The 11,631-nt window shown below is 52.7% G+C and overlaps 1 protein-coding gene across 1 annotated transcript in view; it reads left to right on the forward strand.

Annotated features, from left to right (window-relative positions):
• Nucleotides 1-11,631, forward strand: part of IGLON5 (IgLON family member 5) — a 25,463-nt gene that overhangs the window by 9,498 nt on the left and 4,334 nt on the right. Inside the window, exons 2-4 of the mRNA XM_012813662.1 lie at nt 8,014-8,092; nt 9,048-9,280; nt 10,965-11,084. Coding sequence (XP_012669116.1) covers nt 8,014-8,092; nt 9,048-9,280; nt 10,965-11,084 — 432 coding nt within the window. The remainder of the gene's footprint in view (nt 1-8,013; nt 8,093-9,047; nt 9,281-10,964; nt 11,085-11,631) is intronic.

Here is an 11,631-nt window from a genome sequence, read left to right on the forward strand (position 1 = left end):
GCTGGCCTGGCCGTCATCAGCCGAGGTACCGCAGCGCCGGGGGCGGGGGGCTCGGCCCGGACGCCAGGGTCTTGGACAGAGGATTGAGGTGGAGGTGGGGGGCGGCATCCTCGGTCGGGAAGGGGATGCCCGGGGACGCCGGGGTCTGGGCCCGGGGACGGAGGCTGCATCCCCTGGCCGAGAAGAGGGTCCTTGGACGCTGGGATCTGGATCTGGCGCAGGGGTCTGCGTCCCGGGGGAGAGTGCCTGGACCAGAGCCTGGGCCTAGGGGCGGAGGTCGGCTCTCCTGGCAGGCAGGCAAGAGGTTTGAGTCTGTGGCGCTGGATCAGGGAGGGGTCTCAGACAGTGGAGTAAGGGTCCCAGGCAAGATCTCTGAACTGAGTTAGGGAGAGGAACAAGGTATAATGCCCTGACAGGGGTCTTGATCTCTGCGTGGAGAGGATCCCGAAGGAGGTCCCAGCCTCAGGGTTGGAATGTGCGTCTGTGGGCAGAGGTGGGGGAAGATAGGATGTCTTCCCAGGGCCAGTAAGAGGAGGACAAGGGTGTCCATAGACCTAGGTCTCAGGGTCAGGAAAGGAAGGGAAGAGGCTGAAATTGCCTAGCAGGGTCATCTAGGTTGAGAGAAAGTGTTGGTATTGGGGAGTTGCAGTTATGTGAGGGAATGGAGCTGGAGATCCTAGAAGTTGGAGTGCTGGGCTGGGGGCTCAGATTCAGAAGCTCTGATGTAATATATGGGTTCCTAGGGTTAGACAGAGAATGAGAGAGACAGATGAAGGACAGAGGGAAGGGAAGGGTTAATGAAGGGTCTGAGGGTTGGTGGGGGGGTTGTCTCCAGTGGATCTGGGAGGGAGTCTCTGCTTAGGAGATGGGCCTCTGTGTTTCCCCAGTGGGGCCTGACAGGAAGGGGAGGGTCAAGGAGATGACCCCTAAAGAAAAGGGAGGGGAGGGCAGAAAGGCAGGAGGCTTCCAGATGGGAGCTCAGGGGGCAGGGAACTGGGTTAATTGGGCGTTTCTAGAGGATTCCCCCAGGCCCTGCCCTGTCACAGAGTCAGGAACACACAACTGAGGACAACCAAGGGCCCCAACAGAGATCCACCCCCAGCCTCAGGGAGGCAGCCCCCACAGATGAAACAAGCATAAAAACAGGACCCAGAGCTGTACCTGCACCACCACACAGACACAGCCCCATCCACACAGGGGCCCCCTATCCCCATGCACACACACTGAGCCAGAGTGACCTCAGGCCAGGGACTGAGTGGGCCTGAGCCTCAACCCTTCACTGGTTCTTCTCCCGCCTGACCAGTCTGAATCACGGTCTGATCCTCTGACCGCACATCTGTGTCTGTCTGTCTCTTTCATGCATCTCTCTAGGCCTGTGTCTCTGCCATTTCTGGAGGCTTAAGTCTTACCTCTGTTATTGGCTGGTGACATTCCACTTCATCTGTCTCTGTCTCTAGGTCTTTGTTTCTCCATCCCTGCTGGTGTCAGCACATATCCATGTCTATCTCCCCCTCCCTCTCAGACTTTTGCCCATTGTCACCGCACAAGTAAGTCTTCTTAGCTCCCTAATTCAGCCCTTAATCCTCCCTCACTTCTATTTCCTTCTTCCTTCTTCTTGGTCACCCTCTTATTTCTTTCTCTCCCCGTTCTTACTCTTTGCCTTCCTCCTCTCCCTTTCCTTCCCCCTTTCCTTCTACTCTTTGTGACCTCTTTCTCCTGTCTCTTCCTCCCTTCTCTCTTTCTCTCATCCTCTCTCTCTCTTCTCTCCCTCCCTCTCCTTTTACTTTCTAGGTAACTTCCTATTTTCTACTTTCCCTCTGTCCTTGATCAAGTCCTTTCCCACCTCTGGTCTGAGCTTCTTCATCTGAGAAGTGAGGTCAAGAGCAGAGCTGAGACAGAGCTGGGTGCTGGAAAGACATCCCACCCCACCCCAATACTCATGGACTGTTTGAGCTGTGGAGTGGGGAGAAGCCCAAGATATGCAAAATAGCATTTTCTCTGCACTTTTATTCATGCATGATGTTTTCCAAGTTGGGAGAGGAGAGGAGTGCACCCGAACAAAACAGTCCACTTTTGATAAGAACTGGCCCAAGGGCCGCCCCCACCATGGCTCCCTCACCTTTAGTGCACCTGGCACAACATTCTGTCACTCACATGCTCACACTCAACCCACAGAGGTCAACATAAGTAAAGGGGTTGTTTTTGCTTGATGGCTTTTCCCAAAATAGAAACACAATGTGCCCATTTCTCTGCAAACTGGCCTTTTCCCACCTAATAATACCTGGCAACAGTAAATATTCATCTATCTTTAATTTATTTCTGAATCCCTTATGCCAACACATGCCCTCACACATACATATATATATTTATGAAAGTTGCTACAATGTCATATTTTAAAACAATTCTACAAACTCAGTGGTAGCCAATGAGGTGGGTGGTTCCTTTGCTTCATGGGTAACTGGTGGGGTGATGGCAGCCAGGAGGGGGCCCCAGATTTGAGTCCTGGCACTGCCATCACCAGCTCTCCATGACCAGCTCTCCTTGGGGCCTCCACACACCCCATTCACTGTGGTCTGCCACATTGGCTCACGTATCGAAAGCTTCAGGGTACAGCCTCACTGCTCCAGGCACTGGGACGTGTATGTAGGGTAGTGTGTGGACCAGGAGAAGCCCCTGCCCTTGGTGCTGTATTGTGGTGGGACAGAGAGAGATAAAAAAACAGAACCTCAACCTAAACATAAAATCAAATAAACAAGTAAATAGGCAATTTCTGAGGGTGATGAGATATTGTCAAGAAGATAAGAGTGACTTGGCCCTTTGAGCTCCAGTGAGAGTGGAGTTAAAAGGCAGAGAAGTCAACCTGTGAAGATCCCCAGGGGGACAGCAGAGGCAAAGGCCCTCAGCCGGGGCCAGCAGAAAGGACAAGGCCAACATGCAGCGTCTATTTCTGGGCTTCTTGGTGCAGCATCTGGACACCTCTGGGATTTCCATGATGCCAAGACCCTCAGAATTTCAAGGCCATCGGCTCGGCGCCTGTGGCTCAAGCGGCTAAGGCGCCAGCCACATACACCTAAGGTGACAGGTTCAAATCCAGCCCAGGCCTGCCAAACAACAATAATGGCTGCAACCAAAAAATAGCCAGGCGTTGTGGCGGGCGCCTGTGGTCCCAGCTACTTGGGAGGCTGAGGTAGGAGACTCACTTCAGCCCAGGAGTTGGAGGTTGCTGTGAGCAGTGAAGCCATGGCACTCTACCCAGGGACTCAGCTTGAGGCTCTGTCTCAAAAAAAAAAAAGAATTTCAAGGCCATCAAAGGGAAGAAGAGAAGTCTGGGGACTCCTTGATGCCAAAGCCACCCCAGCCCAGACCCTTTTCACAGTTCTTTCCAGATGCAGCCCCACAGCCCTTCCTCTGCCCTTCACTCTACCACCCAGTCTCCTGAATACCCACACTACCCTGAGTGACCAGCACAAGCTCACGTGGGCTCCCTGGACCCCAGGTCCCCCACCTGTGGATTTGAGGTCTGTGGAATCAGAGCACCCCCTCTGTTGGAGGGTCCCTACTTTGCCTAAGTTCCTTTGCAGTGCAGCAGGAGATTCTTACCCCCAACTCAAGGTCACTCTGCTTGTTAGAAATCTTTCTCCTTTATGGAAACTCACTCACCCACAACCTGCACTCCATGAATTATTTATTAAACAGGTATGAGGCCCACTCATCTGAGCTGTAAATACCACAAGGAAAGGGACCTGAGTGGTCCCTCCAGTCACTGCTGGACCTCTCCCTTCCTACCACAGTCCAGTGCTGGCCACATCCTAACAGCCACCTCATGGGCAGCTATTTGTAAGCACTTAACTGCTGGGCCCTGTCCTAAACCCTTTACTTGGATGTCCTCTTTTGATCCTACCCACAACCAGATGAGGGAGGCATGATTGTTATTCCCATTTATAGGTGGGGAAACTGAGTCCCAGAAAGGTGATTAAGCTCTGCAACTCAGTGGCAAAGCTGGGATTTGAATGCAGGCCACTGTCTGGGAGGCAGACAACCATGATCATGGGCTGCTAGGGCAGGCCTCCCAGAAGGGCTAGGTCCTGGAGGAGAATGGTTTGAAGGGGCAGAGGTTGGGTGGAGAGAAAAATGCAGAGCTGGACCATGCCCATACTGGGTAGAGGAAGCCAGAGAAGGCTCCTGGCCTAGGTCCTGCAGGCTGTGTGGCCGTGAAAGAGCTGAGTTTGCTGTGAGCGTTAGGAAAACCCCTCTGCAGGGAGCGTGGGTGTGTGTCAATATTTATGTCTGCCAGGATGCATGGCTGAGTCCTACCTGCCTGTGGAGGCCACCCTCATTCCAGGGTCCTGGCAAGAGGGCTCAGCTTCTTTGGGAGGATTTGTTCAAGTCACTGGGTAAGCCCAACAGCCCTGGGTTCCCTGAGCCCTCGGGAGCACCTTGGACAGCACCCTCTTGTCCTTCCTTTAACCATGGGCCCTGGTTCCTTTAGGTTAGGCTCCCAGTGGGGGAGGAAGTGTGATCTTGCCCCCTGGGGGCATCTGGCAATGTCTGGAGGCCTTTCTGGTTGTCACCACTGTGGAGTGAGGGAAGCTGTTGGCATCGAGCAGGCCCTGGCCAGGGATGTTGCCAGTGTCTCACAGTGCACAGGGCAGGCAACCCTAGTGTCAGCAGGGCCGGGGTTAGGATGCCTGTCCTATGGTGTGTGTCTCCAGGAGTATGGCAGGTCTGGGTGTCTGTCTGTCTGGATCAGCCTATGGAGGAGTATTAATGCTCACTGCCTGTGACTATTTTTGGGTTTTGGCCCACGTGTATCTTTTTGTATGTGACTTTCCACCTGCCTGCATGTGTGTGTGTGTGTATGTCCATGTGTGATCTGAGCATAAGTGACAACATGACCTGATTCTTGGCCCAGGGAAGCCCTTTTTATGTTCAAGGGGTGTGATGGTGTAGCTGGCTGTTGCACAGGTTGTGGTTTTGCACAGGTCTGACTCAGGATCTTCCAAAGTGAAGGGTGGCGCTTGGACTACTGGTGCTGTAGCCACTAGGACAGCGTGTGTGTTTGAGTGTGGACACCCTCTAGGAGAGGGCCATAACCACCTGTGCACTTTGCAGCCATGTTGGGGGGGACTGTTGATAGAGCCATGTGAGAACTGGTTGTACATCATGGGTGACTCAGTCTGCAGCATTTCCTTGGCTTGAGACTGACCATTTGTGGCTGAATGTGATAGTATGACTGCACCTAGGACAGAGCTGCCTTTCTAAATGACCTTATGCTGGGTGCCTGTGCAGGGCTGTGCCAGAGTCACTATTATATGTGTTCCTGTCCCACTGAGCAGGGCCACAGCCATGTGTGTGACTGAGAGGGTGGGACAATCTCCTGCTTGTATGTGTGTGCGCATGTGTGTGCATGTGTATGTGTGGGCGTGTGTGCAGCTGTCCATGTCTGCATGACTGAGTGGTCACTTGCCCCTCTGGGCAAGGCTGTACCAGTTGGGCAAGGCTGTACCAGTGTGGAGACTATTTCATGGCCCAGGAAGCTTCTGTGTCTTGTCCGAGCCTCCATGTATGTGTCTGTCGTCCATCTCCTGGCTGTCTCCTGTCATTCCCAGAGCTGTTTGCGGCAGTACCCTGGTGTACTTTCCAAAGCCCAGAGCTGCTCTGGCCTGCGTGAGTCTCAGGTGAGGGGCTGCAGGGCCCAGCCCACTGCAACTGGCTCTGTCCCAGCCCCTTCCGGAGGGGCTGCTGATGGAGAAGGCCCCTGGGAGTCATTGGGGCAGCACGGGCAATTAATTCACTAGATTAATTAGCTCCTTGCCTGGGCTGGGTCAGGGCAGCCCCTCACAGGACCCTCCCACTGTAGGCATCCAAGGTCATCCAGCCAGCCTCCTTCTTGCTCCACTCCTCCTAGTGGCAGCTCCTCTGGCTCCACCACCGCTGTGTGCCCAGTCCCCACTCTCTGGCTGGGGTCCAGCCTACCAGCCACAGTCCACAGACAGATGAGGGGGTGGTGGTGCTGGGGCCTGCAAGCCAGGCTGCAGTATATAGCAGGTGTGGGTGTGCAGTGTGTCTGCGTAGGGGTGTTGTGTCTGTGAAGGTTCATGTGTAAAGCATATTTCTGTGACTGATAGGTGTGTTCTGCGCATATATACGTGTGCATGACTCTGTGTGTTTGTATGCATATGTCTGCTGAGTACATGTATGCAGCTGGCTCTGTATATGTATGAATTCATGTGTATATTTCTGAATTTATATGTGTATATATACATGTGTGTATCTGTGTGAATGTGTGTGTCTGTGTGCTCCTGTGCATAATATGTACATGTGTGTCTGTATGCTGTACTTTTTTTTTTTTTTTGAGACAGAGCCTTAAGCTGTCCCCCTGGGTAGAGTGCCGTGGCATCACAGCTCACAGCAATCTCCACCTCCTAGGCTCGAGCGAATCTCCTGCCTCAGCCTCCCAAGTAGCTGGGACCACAGGCACCCACCACAATGCCCAGCTATTTTTTGGTTGCAGCCGTCAATTGTTGTTTGGTGGGCCTGGGCTGGATTCAAACCCGCCACCTTAGGTGTATGTGGCTGGCGTCAGCCACTTGAGCCACAGGCTCCGAGCCTCTGTATGCTGTACTATGATTTTTTGTGTGTGCCCATGTACATGTGCATTGGTATATATGTATACCTGTGTATGTATCTGTGTACATGTGTCTGTGCATAGATGTTGTATATCTGTACATGTGTATGTGTGCATATGTGTACGTATCTCTGTAACTGTGAATCAGTGTGTGATGATATGTACTCTGTGAATTTATATGTGTTTTGGCTGGGCGTGGTATTTCATGCCTGTAATCCTAGCACTTTGGGAGGCCAAGGCAGTGGATTTCTTGAGCTCAGGAGTTTGAGACCAGCCTGAGGAAGAGTGAGACCTGTCTCTAAAACTAGCCGGGCACTGTGGTGGGCACTTGTAGTCCCAGCTACTTAGGAGACTGAGGCAAGAGGATCGCTTAAGCCCAAGAGTTTAAGGTTGCTGTGAGCTATGACACTACAGCACTCTACCGAGGGCAACAAAGTGAAACTCTATCTCAAAATATATATATTTCTTTTGTTTGTGTTCTATGTACACATGTATTTGTGTGCATATGTGTCTGTATGCTCATGTATCTGTGTGTCTATGTACATGTTTCTATGGATGTATATCATATGTACGCACGTGTCTGTTTATATACATGTGTATGTGTGTACGTGTGTGTCTGTGTGCATGCACGTGTGTGTAGACATGCCTCTGTGTGTCTGTGTACACATGTGTGCATATGTTTCTGTGCATTGCCAGAGGTGCCCAAAAAATGTATACTCACTTTAAGCGATGCTATCTAGGTACGTATATTACTTTTCAAAGTTGAATTGAATTACTATAGCAATGTGTAGTATGGTATTTGCTCAAAAGATGGCGCTAATCTTGGGTGGCGCCTGTGGCTCAAAGGGGTAGGGTGCCGACCCCATATGTCAGAGATGGTGGGTTCAAACCCAGCCCCGACCAAAAACTGCAAAAAAAAAAAAAAAAAAAGATGGCACTAATCAAATGAAGGCTAATGCTATCATGAGACAGGCATGAATAGGACAGCTGCTTCTCTTAAAATCTGTATGCATTTTTTTGGTACCTTCTGTATATCCATCTATGTACACAAGCATCTATATAGTATCTATCTAAGTGTGTTGTTTGCTGTGCATGGGCCGTTAGGTTTGTGTCTCTGGAGGTGCGGAGGTTTGTGTGTGCGTGTGAACCTACCTATCCCAGTCTGCGAGTCAGTGTGGGCCCTTGGGAAGGCAGGTGTTGCCTGTGTCGGCTCTGATTGCAACTGCTGCATGTGCATCTTTGAAAACACCAGTACATACGTGCGGTGGTGGGTGTGAGAGATGTGTGTGTCCACAAGGTTGTGGATTTGTGTGCACATGTACAGCCTCTGCCATGCCAGGCCCTGCCTGAGCTGCCAAGGCTGAGCTGCCCCCTCCCTTCCCCAGGGCTGCTGTCCCAGAGCCTGGAGTTCAACTCTCCTGCCGACAACTACACAGTGTGTGAAGGTGACAATGCCACCCTCAGGTACCTCCACAGTGGGGTCCTACAGAGTCATCAGTACTGCCTCTTTGCCTTGCAGAGCCTCCCCTTCCTGGGAGGGGGGGTCCTAACTGCAGGGACAGCCTGGGGTGGGACAGTCGGCATCTACCACCCCCATCAGGAACAAGTACTCGTGGGCCCTCAGAGTCCCCATTTGTCAAAGGGGTGGAGATAAGGTCACTACCACATGGGTTACTGCGATAATTCAAGAGTTTGTACACATACCATGTTTGGAGAGTGGCATATTGTGACTGGTTAATAAATGACAGCCAGGATATTGTTGCCCAGATCTCTGCCTCTCCTGAGTCTCTATCCCCCCACCAGGTCTCTGTTCCCCACTCTGGTCTCTGCCCTTCACCCTCTCTGGGTCTCTGTCCCCACCCCACCTCCATCTCTATCCTCCCCCTTCTCCATCTCTATCCCTCTCTCCCTGAATGTCTCCCCTCCTCTTTCTGGGTCTCTGTCCCCCCACCCCGAGTCTCTGTCCTCCCTAGGTCTCTGTTTCCCACTCTGGTCTCCGTTGCCCCCCTCCCTCTGGGTTTCTGTCCCCTCCCAGTTTTGTTCCCCTTTCTCTTGGTCTCTGTCCCTCCTCCCCTCTGGGTCTCTGTCTCCCCCTCTGAGTCTCTATCCTCCCCCTTCTGCATTCCTATCCCTCTCTCCCTGAGTGTGTTCTCTCCTCTTGCTGGGCCTCTGACACCCAACAGTCATGCAGTAACCATCAGCTGTCATTCAGTCATGCAGTTGGCTTCCAACTTTCCCCCTCTGAGGCTCAGTTTAGGCCCCTGAATAGCCCCTCTGAGTAACATCCTCCCCAGGGTGGTGGTGGCACCTGGAGGTGTTATGGACCTACTTCTTCCTCCTGCCCTCACGATGGGGGACCCTGGAGGACCAGGCTGGCATGGGTGGAGAAAAACCCTCCTAGCCTCATCCTCCCTCGCAGCTGCTTCATCGATGAGCATGTGACCCGTGTGGCCTGGCTGAACCGCTCCAACATCCTGTACGCGGGCAACGACCGCTGGACCAGCGACCCGCGGGTGCGGCTGCTCATCAACACCCCGGAGGAGTTCTCCATTCTCATCACTGAGGTGGGGCTTGGCGACGAGGGTCTCTACACCTGTTCCTTCCAGACCCGCCACCAACCGTACACCACTCAGGTCTACCTCATCGTCCATGGTGAGCCTGGCTGAGGCCCTGCCAGTGGATGGGGCTGGAAAGAGCAGGGAAGGACCTCACCTTCAGGGATCCAGCCTCGTGGGACAATGACAGTCACACAGATAGTGACACTTCAGCGTGATCACTCTAGGGAAGGAGAGCTATGAGGATATAGGGGTGTTCAGGGGAAGACCATATTAATTCATTCAGCCCCATCTATTGAGCACCTACTATATGCAGGTATTGTTTAGGGCACCGGGGATAGAGGAGAAACAAGGCAGACTATCCCTGCCCTTGGGGAGCTGATTTTCTAAAAAGAGTTCAGGGAAAGCTTCCCTGATGTGACGTCTGAGCTGACCCCTTCACTGGGCACAGGGCTAGTATGAGAAAACCAACAATGGTGCATGGGGGAAAGAAAATGGCCAAGAGGGCAGAGGAAAGTCCAGTATGGCTGGGAGCACCAAGATCTAGAGGGGGAGATTGGGCTGGAAAGCGGCCAGGAGCAGAGGGAGGGACAAAGAGACAGTGCACAGGAGCCCTGTATATGTGGCAGAAGTGGTCTGGAGGGCAGGGAGCACTGCGACAGGGGAGCCTAGAGACAGACAGCTCAGGGGGATCACAACAAGCCCCATCCCAGGAGGTAGGATGCCTGGGTCCCAACCTCAACGCCACCATCCACCAGCCCAGGGACCCTGAGCAGGCAGAGAGGCCATCCCCAAAGGGGATGGTGCTGTCAGTCATTGAATCCAAGACTTCACCTTGCCTTTATATGATGCCCTGATAGAAAAGGAAAAGCACTGCCACTCAAACCCTATCCTCTGGCATCCTGATCAGAGGAATGTTCAAATGTGGGAAAGAAAGAGGGAGAAAGGAACAGGCTATCTTAGAATTGATGAAATAAAGTAACATCTACCCCCAAGGCTGGCAGTGAGGGTCTACTGGGAGGACTTTTGTAAAGCACTGAATATACCACACAGTAAATACCATATGGTTATTTGTTAAAGAAATTAATTTAAAAATAATAATAAATACAGAGACAAGGAGAGATGAATTCAAACAAGAAGACAGAGAAACTATGTTACAATGAAGGTGGAGAAAGATACAGAGACTGAGAAGACCAGCAGTTAGACAAGGAGCTAGGATAGATGCTCACGCCTGTAATCCTACCACTCTGGGAGACCGATGTGGGTGGATCACCTGAGCTCAGGAGTTCAGGACCAGCCTGAGCAAGAGTGAGACCCTGTCTCTACTAAAAATAGAAAAACTGGCCAGGCGTTGTGATACTACGCCTGGAAGGCTAAGGCAGGAGGATTGCTTGACACCAGGAGTTTCAGGTTGCTGTGAGCTGCAATGATGCCACAGCACTCTATCTAGGGTGACAGGGTGAGTCCCCATATTAAAAAAAAAAAAAAAAAAAGACAAGAGGCTAGGCCCAGACAGGACCTGCAGAGAGAGGGCAAAGAGTCAAGTGAGAGATGTGAGATGCTTACAGAGAGACAGACGGAATGGCAGCTGGAGCCCTGAGGCTGGGAGAGAAGCTGGGGATGGGATCCCTGGTCTGAGGCGGGAAAGGCTGAAGATGGGACCCCTTAGTCTGAGGAAGGAGGAGCTGGGGGTCTGAACCCTGTGTCTGAGGGAGGAGGGTCTGAGGCCCAGATCACAGCATCCATGTCTAGCCTCTCCCTCACCTCTGCCCCATCCGCAGTCCCTGCCCGCATCGTGAACATCTCCTCGCCTGTGACAGTGAACGAGGGAGGCAATGTGAACCTGCTTTGCCTGGCTGTGGGGCGACCTGAGCCCACAGTCACCTGGAGGCAGCTCCGAGGTGAGGATCCATCCCAGGCTGAAATCCCCTTACCCAACTCCACACTCTGGGCCCCTCCATTCCCATATCCCAACTTAGCTCCCCATACCCCACTTCCCATCACTTCTGGTTCCCTTAACTCTTCTGGCCACTTGATTTCATCCTCCTACCCGGCTCCCAGGTATTTCCCCACCAGACTCCAGACCTTTAGTGCCTTCATTATTGACTTCCCAAGTGCTGTCCCAGGCCTGGGCCACTGCCTGCACACCTCCCCTAAACCCCAATTTGTCCACCCCCCAAGTCCCTACCCACAAGACTCTCCTGGACTTGGATCCCAACCACTATATGCCCAAAGCCATGCTTGCTCCATCCTTCCCTGGTCACATCCCTACTCTCTCCTGCTGGAGTCTCCTGCCTGGTAGGCCTCATGCTGTAGGCCCCAGGGCAGCAGCATCAGTATCTCCTGGGAACTTGCCAGAAATGCACATTCTAAAGCCCCAGCTGATACCTGCTGAATCAAGGCTCCCTCCACTGCCACCCACAATCTCTTTTAACAATCTCTGTGAGC

This window comes from Otolemur garnettii, unplaced genomic scaffold (genome assembly GCF_000181295.1).
Source record: "Otolemur garnettii isolate 467f Iridium unplaced genomic scaffold, OtoGar3 scaffold00288, whole genome shotgun sequence".
NCBI classification, from domain to species: Eukaryota; Metazoa; Chordata; class Mammalia; order Primates; family Galagidae; genus Otolemur; species Otolemur garnettii.